This window comes from Pleurodeles waltl, chromosome 10 (assembly GCF_031143425.1).
Source record: "Pleurodeles waltl isolate 20211129_DDA chromosome 10, aPleWal1.hap1.20221129, whole genome shotgun sequence".
Taxonomy (NCBI): domain Eukaryota; kingdom Metazoa; phylum Chordata; class Amphibia; order Caudata; family Salamandridae; genus Pleurodeles; species Pleurodeles waltl.
Window position 1 is genome coordinate 115,192,717 of NC_090449.1, and position 16,653 is coordinate 115,209,369.

Below are 16,653 nucleotides of genomic sequence, written 5' to 3' on the forward strand. Positions count from 1 at the left end.
CATGCGTCCGCAGTCATTTCTTTTTGTTGTCGCTGATGGAATTTGTGATCTCGCGCCGGCCTCTCCACGGCTGGAGAAACACAACAGCCTGCGCGCGAGCAAAGCCTGCCCGGAGAGACCTGCAGGCAACGGCACATTGTAATATCGCTGCACCAGCCTCTAAACACCCCTAGGAATCGTCTAGTGCCTCCTGGAAAATCCCGTCCAATTCTGTTAGATTTTCAGAAAAGTAGAGTATTGGGTTCGTGCGAACAGTACCAAGGCTTCAGTACTTTGCAAGTACTTTTCAAGAGGTCTGTGGCACTCCCATCTAGACTTCACGACAGTGTTCGAAGTACTTCTCAGCATGGCTGTAGCACTTAGGCATTTATCATAAATGCAGTAATATTTTTTTAGCAATTCACAATAAAGATGTTACATGAATTAATTTTATTAGGCTACCGAATCTATGGTATTTATTTTTTGACATTTTCATCAGCATTTACCATATTTATTTTGTACTCTTTTTACCCATGTTTATCCAAATGTCTTTAATATTTTGAGGATAAGTGAAGACGCAACTAGTATATTTGTATATTTGTTTAACAGATAAACGTACATGCACACTAGAAGGCCTGACAGCTTTTATGTCTATAAGCAGCCTTAAATAAAACAAAAAAATACACTCATGAAACCCTTACTACTGTAGTACAATCCATGTGCATTTAGGCAGCTTTTAACGCTTGTTTAGGTGCCACTGTCCCATTTGAAACCCACTCACTTGTCAATTTGCACAAAAATTGGTTGACAGTCATGAGTGACAACATGGACAATCCCCCAAAATCGACCTATGTTCCATGTTTTCATCTGTTTCTGTTCAAGTATACAAATCAGTAAAAATTGTGCAAAAGGAAGCCATAATTATATTTTGATATTTCTCTAGTGCTCATTACATACTTGTCAATCTACGGAAGGAGATATTGTGTGAGAATCAAGAATAAGAACAACAGTCACTGGTTTTGTGACCTGCTTGGATATTTAACTCCCTAAAAGGAGGAAGGTCTATAGGTCCATAGCTGGTGATCTTTCTGCCCACAAAAGCTCGTAAGAAGTCTTCTTCAAGATTGAGATGTTGAGGGAGGAGGTCCTAAATGGATGGGATGTGAGTGTAGAGCAATCTTCCACTAAACCTTTCATACATGGCCGGACCAAGGGTTGGTGCATAGTTGGCTGTCACCTTGGCTGCCTGATTATCCTTTTGTGGTGATGCTCGTGATGATTTTGGGCTACTGACAGGAAGCAAATTCTGGCCAGTGCAGCATGTCTATAAAGGTTGTATGTGATTTTCTTAGAAAAACGTTTTCATGGAATACTGTTACTGAGAAACCATTTAACATAAACTGTTAAATGGAAATTTGCAGAAATATTGCATAGAGTATCCTTTTTTCTAAATTAGTTTTTGCATGGTCATTTTTAGGTTGAGCATAGGCAGAGTGTATGCGCTGACTCGCGACATGTTGTAATCTACTTCTGTGGGCTTTAACCACACCCACCACTTTCATTCGTTCTTTGGCATGCCTTTCAAAATTCCTTTGGTTTGTTAGGTAAATGCTTTATGTTTGTTACCGCCTTGGAGACTGACCCTGGTAAATGCACTACTTTTTTTTGCCTCTCTGCTTCATGCTTAGTGGCGGTATGTTGTTTATTCCTCTTCATTGTTTTCAGGCTTCCTGCTGTTTCTTTGCAGTGTCTGCATCCGACAGATCCACCTATCGCCAAATCCAAAACGTCGAACTAACCAACCCTAAACTCCAGCCAAGCTAGTGTCATTTTGGATTTTGTCTTAAAATTATATTTGTTATTTGAAATGTTTCCTTTATTTTTCAATTTGTTTGTATTCCCTTAAAACAGTTTTTCCTTAAAATTGATATCCCATAATTTGGTTCCCCCAATGTGATTTCTCAGTTTTCGTTTGTCCATTAATTAACCAATGTCAGTCTGCAACAGTTTTTTTCCCTACATCAGAAGTTAGTGTATTTCTGTGGTCAATGTGTTTTAGCTTAACAATAGTGTTAGCAGGGTGGGTCTAATGCTTTGTAGGTTGATTTTCACCTCAGCAGGAAGACCTGAGTAAACCAGCTTAACTGTTAAGAATTTAATACAGCTAGGTAGAGAGCAATCTTATGCAACTCAGTAGGTTGAAACCATAGCTGATAGAATGTGCTTTCATTGACCACATTGATTTGGGTGTGAAGGACAGGTCAGCACTGAAAATCATATCATCTGCGTTGGGATTGAGGGTGGTCACAATGTGGTTAGCAGATTGAACGGTTGGCTGCGGGGGCTTGCCCTACTCTACATTGATGTATAGGTGGATGTGTTTCAGACATACCAATGGGACTCTATATGGTAAACAGCTACAGGGCACTAAAAACGTCTTCAACATGTTTGATGAAAGGGAAGATTATTGCTGTACCACATAAGAGAATTTGATGACCGTGGGGAAGAATGAGAAAAGCTAAACCTGATAGGCGCAGTTGACCGCATATGGCCCTTTTCCCTGTGTTGCTTTAAATGAATAATCCAAATTCCATGACTGACGGTGTTGAAAGCTAGAGATATGAAGCTAAAACTGTGAACTTTGATATGTGAGGCTGTTATGTGGTGAGTATAGCTAAGATTAAGTGATTCTGAGATTGTCTCTATCCTCTACAATTACATATGCATATCTACTGAATGAGTTGCCTATCCACACTTTTAATACACCTAGAAAGAGTACTAATTTTTAATAAGGTGAGATGATATTATGCCAGACAAAAGTATCTTTGGAGACAATGCTTGGTCTTTTCGTATATGAAGGTAAACAAAGGCACAGATGTACAATGTGGCAGCCATGGTGACAGATCTTGTTTGATGTCAGAAGGTTTGATAGCCAAACACCTCCAAAAAGGATGTCTGAGAAGACTTTCTTTTGTCTTGGTTTTCGTCCAGAATTTTATAAATTAGTTGGCACAATAAACATGATCATCTGTATGACAAGCTTTTGTCGCCAGGACAGTCAGACTGTGCATGGACATTTTGGCAATCAGATATTCTGTGTTAAATTTCAGAGCTGACCTTGCATTGAATAAGGTGCTATCTCAGAAGGGTTGTATTTTCATGAGGACCTCTAGACAGAATTGAGGACAGACTGTGGTGAAGTAGAGTTTGCTTTTGACATATGTGGGATATTGATACTGTTCACGTGAGGTTAAACATTTTTGTGGCCCTTGGGGTTTGTAGACGGATGTTGTGCTATATAGTGCCTAAGATTATTTGTGGTCAACCGAGGCTTCTGAGATCTATCCTTAGGATAGAACCAAGCGAGGTGCCTTCCTATGCTGGTTTTGGTCTGGGGTCATAGTGGGCATGGTGTTGACATAGATGCTGGACATACTTGGGTTTCTTGCCAACCATACTCTTTCATATTAGTTGTGTTTTTCGAGTTCCATCCATTTTTAGTCATAATCTGATAAGTGGTCATAGTTTTCTTGGAGCATTACCATACCATTGATGTTTGTTAATGTTGATTGTCATACAGAAGTGTTGAGTGTCTGCTGAAATGACTATTAACTGGTAGACACGTGACATTGCTGTGTAGACAAAATGGAGAAAGCTGATTGGAAACTGTGCACCATGCCTGATGTGCCTGTTCATCATTATTCCCCTTTTTTAAATTCTGGCCTTTGAGACAGCAATAGACAGTTAAATATACTATTCTTTTCCCAACAAATCATAAATAACGTACATATGTAGAGGTTTTTTTATTCATTAGCTCACTTTATGTTGAGTGTCTGTAAAAAATGCTTATGCACATTGTTCGCATCAGTTCAGCAACAAAGTCCTTTGAAAGGGGGCTTCTTAAATTATATTTTTGTATGTTATCTTTTTAAAAATTGCACTTTATTTCACCTCCTTTTCAAATGACAAGTATATGAGGAGTTATTTTCTGTTTTCTGTTGTTGGCACAAGACCCACCCTAGAATTTCCCACAATCAGTGTGACATATAAATTCAGGGTGCACCCCAGTTCCCAATGTTAGCAGCAAAAAGCACATACAAGGTTTGCAACATTCCTGCTGGAGCCGCATTAGTAAGATGTAATGCCAACTGTAAGAACTCCCTAACAGGAAATACGTGACTAGCAGCACCACTGTACTGCCTTCTCATTCACTTGCCCTCACTCCCGCACATCCACTCTGCACCAGGGTTTGGGCCCAAGGGTATCAACCAGCACGTGCACACACTCACTCATATGCACTCACTCCCGGCACCCTACTACGGAGCCCTGATATCTGGATAGTGAAGGCAACTGTTTGCAAGCACCCTGAGTCCCAAATCGCCCCTCACCCAGCACTCAGCTTCAGCTATCCCGCCCCTACCATGAACCAAAGGCTGCATCAATGTTTCCTTGGTTACTGGGCCACTCACGGCTAAGTCACAAGGCTCAGTGTTCTGGGGTCAAAGTGGGGCAAAGGAAAGACGACAACTGGTAAACAATTAAGGAGGAGATATTTCAGACTCCCCACAGGAGGCTCACTCAGAGGTCTGCTTAACACAGGTGGAGGGTCACTGGGGCCACTGTTAGACACCGAGGCACCCATCCCAGCCGGACAGTTCAATGTTATCAAATAGTTACCAATTTCAGCACCTCCAGAATGGAGAGGCGCCATCGGGCTTGTTGACGTGAGTCGCCCTCGATACTCCCAGTTGCACACAATAAGTTACTAGGACCACATCTCCTGTAGCAGTAGGAGATGCATCTGGGGCACGAAGACGTAAGTGACCCCAGATGGTTATGATTCCATGTGAAAAGTGCTTAGTGCTGTACCTCCACAAAAAGAAAGCACAACGTCAGGGGTCCTCTGATTTGAGTTGTTCGGACAATATGATCATTCCCAAGCCAATTCCCAAGATGGTACCTCCTTGGGCAGAGGCACCTGTCTGGTATTTGATGTCTTGCACTGCACAAGACCATCCTGGACTCTCCTACAAAGTATGTAAATCATGCACCCCTCTGGGAGGCACAACGTCTAGCACACATTGACTTGAGTCGCACTAGTCCATCTGATCACACTCAGAACTTAGTTTCCATACCTCTCAGGAGTGAGGCGCACTGTCTAGTACGTGATGACTTGTAGTCGCACCAGACTCCCCGGTCACACACTTCGTCGCAAGTTCAGTCGTGCCATACGAGACCAAGTATGGCACAATTCAGGTTGCACCCCCACCTCCGAGGGTTGCAACCAATGGACAGGGCACCGCACAAAACAGCATGCAGCCAAGGCTCACACGAGAGCAATGTGACACACTCGTCAATAGCGGGCCCAGCGGGGTCCCACACCAGGTGATCCTGTTCACATCAACATGACGTTTCAGCCTGTAGTGGTCCCCATGATGAAGGCCCACTCACCTGAAGTGCAGACAGACCTTGGCAAGCTCCGCACCAGGCAATTCCAGTCTCCAGACACAATACTTATACCACGCTAATGCCGCTGCTGCCCGGTAAAGCATACGATGTAGGTGCAGCAGAGGGCACACCTCTCCAGATATTACTGGTCGCCGATGTACGTCCCTCTAGGAGGTCTTTGATGTTCCTAAGACCTCCTCAGAGAACAGGGTGCAAGCCAACCTGCCCTTGGAGAGTTACCCTTCGGGATTCAACACTGCAGCAGGCAATCAACCCAAGGCCAGGCTCTAAGCAGGACGGGGAGCGCAGATCCCCTCCGCAGACAGTTATCCTCCTTGGCACAACAGATTCCTCTGCCATTGTGCCCACGCGATCCAGCAGCACCGGTCCTGCATCGCTGTAAAGGTTACTCTGCCTTGCAGACGTTGAGTACCCCTGGTCATACTAGATGGTTCTTTTGACATTGGGGGTGGTTCAGAGGGTTCTCCTTTGAACCACAGATGTCGCCCCTAAATTTCCTCCCTGTCCATCCTGAGGCTCTGGAATGCAGATCTTTACTTTTAGTGGGGCCATGCTCTGGCTCCCAGACCAAGTATCAAAAACCTCTCCCCCCAATCTATCCAGGCCTAAATGGCAGGGATCTGTAGTTCTGGATGCCCTCTTTTTATTGCGGTTGCCTGGGGAATGCACAGTTGTGCTCTACCACTATGACCTGTAGAATGAAGCCAAATTTATAAGACACCAGAACCACTTCAGAACCTAGAAATGCCCACCTCCCGAAGTGGCATTTCTAGTGCATTGATTACAAAACCTATATTAAGATACCTGTTAGCAACAGTGCACACCCTGGCAAATGATGGTAGCTCATGACCCTACAAAGGAAAACCACCAGGGTGCAAGTAGCACACCCAGGCGAGAGGTACTTGTTGCCACACATACATGGCAACACCCGTGTGCAAGTATGCACACAATGGCAAGTGTCATTAAAGGGTGTGATGCCCTGGTGCAAGTAAGCACCTTAAGGCCAACTATGCCAAGCTCCTCATACATATAAACTCCCACATGCACATGGACATGGGAGGCCCCTGGGCCTTGCTCACTATAGGATCTGGCGCCACTTGACTAGGATGCTCCTATTGTCACGTTGTGCCAGGCGCAACATACATGAAACACCCCATTGTGTTAAGTGTGCACACATCGGCATGGTATGCAAGGTTCAGTACCTCTGAAGGCCCTGTGGCCCTGGTGCACACCCTGGGCCCTGCAACGGGAGAACCCATACACGTTAGTCAGCGCCACCTCCCCTCCAGTGGAGCACATGCATGCACACTTCCCCCATGCCCCTACAGGGAGGACAGTGGCCATTGCGCACGGCCACTAATTAGAGGACCAACCCACCGTTATGGACGTGGCCACCCCACCTTAAGGTATGGCACACCCACATGGGGGTGCTCCTCTGTCCGGGCAGAGTAACCCATTGTATCGTGCCCTGCCCTCAGCCTACCACCAGCCCCGCCATTAGGGCCCTCCGGAGAAGACATACGGCAGCTCGGTGTTGGCCACTGCATCAGAACTTCCATCCTGAGTGCTGATGCGCTAGCACCCCTGTAGGCCTCTTTCTTAGGCCTAGGACAGGGTTAACGGGGTCTTCGAGGTGGTGGCACAGCCAGTGCACATCCTGCTAGTAGCCAAGGAAGTACCCACCCCAGATATGCTGTATACCTGTTTCAAAGGGCCTTCCTGAGTACAGCACCTCAATCATATCCTTACCCACCTCTTCCTATCATAGGTAGGACGGGCGCACCCACTTTCACCCTGCCAGACAGTGGAGAAGTGCCCAGAGTCCTAAGGTCATGCAGAGAGTCAGCAAAGACTAGGAGAAAACAAGCAAAATGTTTCAGGAAAATTCCATGAGCAGAGCCATATCCAGCACTTGTATCAATATAAAATATTATGATAATGTTTTTTGGTGATACAAAGACAATTATTTTGTAGCATTTTGAATGACAGGTGAAAAATCGGCAAGTGGTGGGAAGGTAATGGTAGCTGTTAATTTGCAGGGTATGGAATTCAACTAGGGGAAGCCAGGGATAGCAGCTACCACCACTTGATGCCCTTAGGTACCCCTGACACCACCCTTGCCACCCGTGGAGTCAACGGTTGTGAGGGCAGCAGCAGTGGGTGCTGTGAAAAATATAGAGCTCTCTGCGAGCCCTGCTCACATTCTATGGTTTGTAGTGCATATACTCTCTCCTTGCCCCTCAGCATTAAATTCATTTTTTGGGTTGCAGAGTGTATGAGAAGGGTCAGCTCAAAGGTCAAATTGTGTACCATGTCACTTCTGCTGCCTAAGATATTTTGGCGAATCGACATCCACAATGCAGTGCTTGCGGGTAAACGCTCTGTGTTACAGATGAGTGTGAAAGTGTTACAGAGAGAGTGGGTGAGGAGCCCTAGCAGGCCAGAGGTGGCAGAGGGGAAGGAATAGTTCATGTAGGGACATGAGGATCAGCAATAGAACAGGATGTAGCAAATATAGGCAGTAGTAGGTTACAGTAGGCGGGCGGAATTCAGTTTTAGAATGATGTATATGTAAATCTACAACAGAATCTATGAGTGAAAAAAAACTAAGGTACAATCTAAGCATGTGAGTTGGTTCGCACATGCCTGTTCCAAATATTTGCCCCAGTGTGTAGTGCCGGGCTTTTCTTCAGATTCTATAGTGTGAAAAGTGATAGATAGGTGGTACACTAACATCAAAGGATCTTAACCTTAACACCTCAAGATCCTGAAATTCTTGACATACCGCCAATGAAAGTGCTTTAAGCAATTTCTCGAATCTTATTGTAGAGTGAAATTGATGAGTTTTTTTCTTTTTTTGTAGGAGCCCTGGTGAAGCAGCTGGTGCAAGAAGGGCAGCAGTGAGCAGCAGATGCACAAAAAATCATGAGGAGTGGAGATGAGTAGCAGCAGAAGGAAAAGGGAGGTCAATATCTGCCTCGACTTCCCAACAATGAACCCAAGGACTCTGGATCCATCCTTATAGACACAAGAGAGGGGACAATTCACAATTCCCCTGTATATATTTCCGCAGTGTATCAACCAAACAAGTCTTCCGACAGAAAGAGCTTCCCAGGACAGTCGTCTTTGTTTCAAGACAACTCTTGTTAGAAACCATGTGGAGAGAGAAGATACAGATAGGAAGTTCAGGGGATTGTGACCTATAGTTTTACCAGTCTCTGTTTTTATCCTCACCACTTCTGTTAAATCAGGGAATTTCTCCTCCAGGGTTCCCTTCCCGATGGCAGGTCACAGTGAGACGGTGACATCAGTACTCTGTCTGTGGGCCATGGCCTTTGCTGTCCTATACACAGGCCGGGTTCAGGGAGACTGCTGGCTGATTGAAGGTGACAAAGGCTTTGTCTGGCTGGCCATTTGCAGCCAGAACCAGCCACCCTATGAGGCCATTCCACAGCACATCAACAGTACTATTGTAGACCTGCGTCTTAATGAGAACAAGATTAAGAGTGTCCACTACTCTTCACTCAACCGCTTCGGCAACCTGACATACCTCAACCTGACCAAGAACGAGGTGTCCTACATAGAAGATGGTGCCTTCTCGGGTCAGTTCAACCTTCAAGTGCTGCAGCTGGGATACAACCGACTGAGAAATTTAACAGAGGGTATCCTCAGGGGGCTTGGAAAGCTGGAGTACCTCTATCTGCAAGCAAACCTCATTGAAACAGTGACTCCCAATGCCTTCTGGGAGTGCCCGAACATTATGAACATTGACCTGTCAATGAACAGGATACAGAGACTAGATAGCACCACGTTTGTGGGACTGAGCAAGCTGTCAGTGTGTGAGTTGTACAGCAACCCTTTTTACTGCTCATGTGAGCTCCTGGGCTTCCTAAAATGGTTGGCCATCTTTACTAACATGACACGCACATATGATCGCATGCAGTGTGACTCTCCTCCTGATTACTCCGGCTACTTCCTCCTAGGCCAAGGTCGGTCCAATTATCGGAATGCACTAAGCATGCTCTCCTCGCTCTGTACAGATGGGCCATACACTGTGATGCCCCCTTTTATGGCTCCTAGGTACCCCATCACCACAGAACCTCCACAGAGCCCATGTTCAGATGATGACTGCTTTTCTGGGGATGGTACCACTCCTTTAATATCCTTAAACACCCCGCCTTCGGACTCCAAGGGACGTCTCAGCATTGAGCTGATTAGAGCAACTCACACAATGGCTACTCTGGCAGTACAGATACCTTACCCTTACAGTAAAATGTACATCTTGGTCCTATTCAACAATGGCTTCTTTACTGACATACAGAACCTGAAGATGGAAAAAGAGGTGATAACTCTGGAGCCCCTAAAGCCCCACACAGAATACACTTACTGTGTAGCCTCTATCCGTAACTCATTAAGGTTCAACCACACATGCATCACATTCACCACCCTCAGTTATAGAACAGGGGAACCAGTGCCTACCCCATCAACTGCTACCCATTACATCATGACCATCCTGGGATGTCTTTTTGGCATGGTTATCATTCTGGGTGTGGTCTACTATTGCTTGCGCAAAAAGCGTCAACAGGAAGAGAAGCACAAAAAAGCAGCTGGTAGCATGAAAAAGACAATCATTGAGCTAAAGTATGGTCCTGAGATGGAGACGCCAAGCATCACACAACTATCCCAGGGACAAATCATGGGGGGGGAGAGTATATCCCGCATCCCTTATCTACCGTCGGTTGGGGAAGTGGAGCAGTATAAACTCATAGAAAGTAAGAGTAGTGAGACCCCAAAAACCACAAAAGGAAACTACATGGAAGTGCGGACAGGTGACCAGTCTGAGAGACGGGACTGTGAGCTGTCCATGCCCCCAGACAGCCAGAGCTCAGTAGCAGAGATTTCCACCATCGCCAAAGAGGTGGACAAGGTCAACCAGATCATCAACAACTGCATTGATGCCTTGAAATCTGAGTCCACTTCATTCCAAGGAGTGAAGTCTGGGTCAGTGTCAACAGCAGAGCCTCAGCTGGTGCTCATCTCTGAACAGATCTCCAGCAAACATGGATTCCTGTCTCCAGTGTACAAAGAAAGTTACACCCACCCCCTGCAAAGGCATCACAGTATGGAGGTTCCACCAAAACGCTCAAGTACTTCCTCCAGTGGCTCCATACGCAGCCCAAGGTCTTTTCGCTCCGAAGGTTCTGCAGTTGTGGGACACAAAGCTGAACCTAAATACATTGAAAAGACATCCCCAACAGCAGACACAATCCTCACTGTGACTCCTGCTGCTGCGATCCTGCGGGCAGAAGCAGAGAAAATCCGGCAGTACAGCGAGCACCGGCATTCATACCCAGGGTCCCACCAGGGCGAGCAGCATGACACCATGGCAGGGCGCAAGCCATCAATCCTGGAACCTTTAACTAGACCCCGTCCTAGAGAGTTGGCTTACTCTCAGCTCTCACCACAGTACCATAACCTGAGCTACACCTCCAGCCCTGAGTATATGTGCAAACCATCCCACAGCATTTGGGAAAAGTTCAAATTGCACCGCAAACGTCACAAAGATGAGGAGGAGTATATGGCGGCCGGCCACGCCCTTCGTAAAAAGGTCCAGTTTGCCAAAGACGAGGATCTTCATGACATCCTAGACTACTGGAAGGGCGTATCAGCCCAGCACAAGTCCTGAGTCCTCAGCTTAAACACTTGTGACTTACACTAAACTGGACCAAAATCAAAACATCAAAAAAACAGCAGCTATTTTTATTGAGACTGTCTTAAAATCAACAAAAAATTTAAGAAAATATATAATTATATAAATATATATATAAAAAAATTATAAAAGAGGTCTCACTTTTGTGAGTTTATGCACCAAATCCGAAAAAGAAGACAATAAAACTGTGAAGAGTAAATGAACATGTTTTTTCTTTTTTAAATAAGAAAAAAATGAAAAATTTCAGTTAAAAAGAAATCAAGATTTCTGAAATGGAGCTGCTACAGTTCCATTCTGATGTTGCACCGCATGATATTCCATTCTGTGATTTCGTGGATTCTTTGTGTACATTTATTCCCCTCTGAAAAAAAAGAAAAAAAATTGTATACATTCTTTGAGGGTATGTTTTTGGTGAAAACAGAGTCTTCCAGCTCAGACTTTCCCTGGTCCAAGGCTCACTCATGGACTGGCTTCCGCCACAAGTCATTGATTCAACCTGATATCGATAAACTGTACAGTTACAAAAAAAATCTATATTTGCAATGTTTGCTGTAAAGAGGAAAAAACACAAGAAAGAAAAAATGTAATACCTATATCCTGAAACTCACCTTGTTTGTACCAGGTTTTAATCTTGGATTTTAGAAAAAAAAAGTTGTTTTTTTTATTTTAAAATGGTTTTGGGTTTTTTGGGCAGTCGGGTGTTTTTTCAATGAATGATTGTCTTTGGAATTTTTGAATGAGGCGACCTGCGCTGAGAAATGAAAAAAGACACATTCTCGCAGAAAATCAGAATCCTTCTCGTTATTGCTGATAGGAACGGTTGACACCGGGGGCGCTACCGACTGGATTGGCATGGCAGTCTGCTGGGATGGAAGGTCAGCTTTCATCTGCTAAGACCGAACACAGTCTCTGGAAATTTCCATCACATTTTTGGAACTTACCCTGCTTATTTAATTTTCTAATCACCCATACAGTACATACCTTAAGAAGTACTTTCTGCTTGTGATACGGTTATAATCCATGAAACTTAGCCTTATTGAACACTCCACTGATAACAGTACAAACATATGTATGAAGCGTGGGGTGTATCTATGGACATTGCTTTGTTTGTACTGCAGAGTGTACTTACAGAAGGTCACTCAATCCTCACAGGCATATTTCATAAAACAATCTATGAATCATCACAACATTTGCAATACATTGAATGTCCCATAAGAACATGCGTACTTAAACATACATCAGAGTGCTGCGCCACTTCACAGCGGACACAGTGCTATTGAACTAAGCTACACTGAACCATAACATTTTCAATGGAATACTTTTATCATGGTTCGAACACAATGGTTCATTGTTTTCTTAAGAAATATTAGTTCTGTTTTCTGCAAACCGATGTACACCAAGCAAGTACCTTTACACTGGTCAGTACACTAGCTCCCACTTGTTGAGAATGGAACCTGGTAAGGGAGAACTACTGCAAACCAACCACCTAAGCACAAATGATCAGACCTAGGCATTTTTTAATGTTCCATATTTTGTTCTTCGGCAAAAGAAAATGTATAAGAATACCGACACAAATAACTCATGGGATCAACGTATTTACTTTTTGTATTCATTGCTGATAATAACCAGTAAGAACATGTTGTAAGTACGTTTGTACTGTGCAAACACTGTGAGTAACCACCCAATTTTCAGACCCAGAGTGAAAGCATAAAGCTCTAAAGATACTTTATAAAAATTGAAAAAGTTTTAACATGATTGTCATGCGCTCTATTTTCCCTCACCGTCACTCTCTCTCTCTCTCTCTCTCTCTCTCTCTCTCGCTCGCTTCTCCTTTACCTAGTCAAAATACTTTTTTTAGTTTCTGGGTCCAGTTCTCAATTGTTTTTTAGACCAATTAACTCAATTTTTCCCCAACAGTTAAAATGACTTGTAAGAGATTCATGAAATCAATCATGTAGTTCCAAAAGTCAGAAGTAGTGTTTTTGTATTTCAATCTCAGATGTCTTAGAACTTATTAAACAAATTCAGATAGGTTCAAGGTTCTTAAGCAACGTTTCAGAAATGTATGGTACCCACATTTCGTAATTTCTAAGACGTTTTCAGACTATTGCTAGAACAGAAATCAACTTTTTGTATTGGTAATGATATTGAGTTTGGCAGAGAAAATACTCTGTTACAAATTCGGCTGATATCCCGTTTACCTTATAACAAGTGCATTATATCTTATGGCACTTATAATATTGCTGATGGAATATCTGTCACATTTGTGACAAGGTATCCCATCCACAAACTCTACGCCAGGCCCTTAAACCCTAGTATATACTCATAGGCCATTCTGACAACCATGGCTGGAAACCGCCGGTCCCGGTGGTGCGACCGCGACGCTTCCGCCGTGGTCATAATTCGCGAGTTTGTACTGCCATCCTGTTGGCGGTACAACTTCCAAAACAGCCCTGGCGGTCTTTGACCTCCAGGGTTGTAATGAGGGCCATAGTATATACTATGGCAATAAGGTTGTTATGACATGAATCGAATTCTACAACGAACAGAGTACCAAACTTTTGAGTTGCACCATTTCCCATATAAGCTACATTTTAAAACATCAATGCGTTGTAATAAAAAAACGAGGTAACCATTAATAAATGAATCAGAACAATATATGGTGCATAATCGATACAGTAGTTACAATTTCAGGGTTGATTTTCTAAGGAACGGAGATGGAGCATGGACATGGGGATCAACATTTCAGATCCATCTTAGTTCTTTGGCAAGGGACTATTTTTTCACAAATCTTCCTGTCACTATTACGTCTCAGGCAAAGTTATTTTGAAGTAGTCTTCACCGACATGTCACCAAGTAGGCTTGAATACATCATGTAGTATTACAGGTAAGCAATAGTGTTTAGGAGCATATAATAGAATGTGAGATTAACAAAAAAACATTGACATTGAAATGTTGTCAAGATCTATTAAAATGCTGTAGTACCCTCACACTGGATGTTCAAGTGTTGTAGGAATCCTACAATGTCCCATTGTCAGGGCAAGACTATTTCAAGTACCTAAGGTGGGTTCTCTATGCCATCAAATTGAGGAAATCCAAATCCTTAAATCTGGGATTAATCCTTGAAAATGAAAGATGAGTAAGAGATCTATTAACCTATTCTAACAGAAATGAAAACGAAAGAAAGACTGCCTTTAGGTAATGTAAAATGGCACCACACATGCATTCAGCCAATTTAATGATGTTTTTGTCTCTGCTATCATGTGCATACTTTTCTCTTTTGCGGTACTGGTAAGAAATACATCAACAATGCCCTCCTACAGGACCATTTGACAACAATTTAATTTGCTGAGGCAAAGTGGCATACATATTCTGGTTTTAAAGTTTCTTAAGGCTACTGTGATGTAGCTAATTTCTATGCTCCTGAAAAGGTGAATTTCAAACTGGAGTTTTGACATAGCAGTAAAGATGATAGTGCTGTCAAGGAAGCAGTGATAGTTAACTTCTGTGCCAATGATCCTCTACCTAAGGAAGGTGATCAAAATAATATTAATGTCAATTCCACAAAATCTAAAAATTACACACAGGAGTCCAGTTATTGGGAAGATTGCAATAGAAAAACACATATTTGTGGATCTGAAATTAAAAAAGAGGAAACGCAACCTCAACTTCTCAATTTACTTTCTATGCACTGTCTTTTAGGGGACTTTTTCTCCTGTAACATGTTCTTGAATTTATGTGCCAAGCATCTCAAAAACATTTTAATTGAACTTATTTTAGAGATATTTAGGCTTGCAGCTGTTACACTTTGTAAAGACGTCCTTAAAAACTATTTTAAACAATGTTTTAAGTCTGTCATATTGTTTGTTGATTTAATAAAATATGCATGGTTGCTCAGGTGGTGCAATACAATTTAACTCTTCAGTTGAAACCATTTATAATGTATACTAATCAGGCACTACAATTAGCGTAGAGTTGTACCACGGGAGCAACCACAAACTTTAGTAAACCTACCCATTTGTTTAGTAGGAAGGTCTTTTTTCACTGTTTTAATATACACATTGGTGCACGGATAAAGTAGCTGCAATTTGCTTCAACGGTCCAATACTTTTTGCTTCCTTTGCAAACAGGTGTTGGCACACCTAGTCCTCCACTTTGCTACGATTGTCTCCACCTAGCGGTAAGTCTAGACAGCCAGACCTCTTCAAAACCTTGATGTTTTCAACAACTGGGGATAACATAACTTTTGTCTTTAAGAAAGCACTTGTGCCTTGCCCCTCGTCGAATTTAATGCAGTTCGAGAAGTGCTTCCACATTTGTGATTAGTGTCTCTAATTTTATATTTAAAATGTTATTGAATTGAATAGAAATACTTTTTAAAATTCAAAATGAACGTGAAGAAAATAATTACTTATAAAAGGCTCAACATATATTGGTGATTATTTCCATTGAAAGTAAATGGAAATATTGTTCTACTCCATTCATCTCAGTCCACTACTGTGACCCATCAACCTCTACCCATAATAAATACATATACCTCCATAGATAGATTACTAAATTAATTACTTTGTGATCCTCCAATTAGACATTTCTACATGTTATTAGGAGGGTCTCATCACTCCAGGTACCACTCACCGCTTGTATACTTCCCCAAGTCCCATATATGTCTACAGTCTTCTCATACTTTAACCAGTATTTTCTCCAATGAGTTTTAATTAATTAAAACATTTTTCAGCTATTTTTGATGAACCATTTGGAGTTAAACACATTTTCTATATCAAGATGTTTACAAAATAAGAGACTCATTTCATTCACAACAAGAATCCAACCTTGACTCTGGCCACACATGCACAACTCTCATTAAACTATGCACGTTCAGTCATCCTCCTAACCCTAAACCAGATATCTAGGTAAAGTGCATATTCAATGGTACTGACAGAATTTCTTTCAGGACTATCTTCTTCTTTACTGTAATGCTTCAGCAATACAATAAAGCAAGCATTTCCATAAAATAGTGTACGGTTGCTCTATAATGAATGCTGCTAATCACAATAGGATCCCAATTACACATGTTGAAAACAAATGGACTGATGCATCCTTCAGAGATTAGTCTCCAAGGGACACCTATGTATTCAGAGGTTCAAGAATGAGTTTAGTGTCTGGCACATACAATGGAGGCATGGATGGTTGAATGGATGGTTTTGTGTGTGGAATCCTCAGTGGTGCCCATAGTGTGAGCAGCACTCTCCTTCACTGTCTTCTCTGAGACTGATGCCCAAGATGCCATTAGTATTTCTAGTTTAACAATTCGTTACGGCTGAAAACAATCCAGTTAACAATAAATGACAAGAGTAATACACCTATCTGACATTAACAGTACAACATATATGTGCTTTCATGTAGTCTGCCATATACATTTTTCCTCTTTTTTTCTCTTTTATTATCTCTCTTACCCATCTTCCATCCCATCCCTCGCCTTCAATTTATCTATCCCT

General features: G+C 42.7%; 1 protein-coding gene across 3 annotated transcripts in view; it reads left to right on the plus strand.

The window, feature by feature from the left end:
* The window catches only part of ELFN1 (extracellular leucine rich repeat and fibronectin type III domain containing 1), a 661,360-nt gene extending 645,108 nt beyond the window's left edge, over window positions 1-16,252 (plus strand). For all 3 annotated transcript variants that reach the window (XM_069209927.1, XM_069209926.1, XM_069209928.1), the window contains one exon: window positions 8,312-16,252. In XM_069209927.1, coding sequence (XP_069066028.1) covers window positions 8,729-11,134 — 2,406 coding nt within the window. In that variant the 5' untranslated portion in view covers window positions 8,312-8,728 and the 3' untranslated portion in view covers window positions 11,135-16,252. The remainder of the gene's footprint in view (window positions 1-8,311) is intronic.
* The last annotated feature ends 401 nt before the right edge of the window (window positions 16,253-16,653 follow it).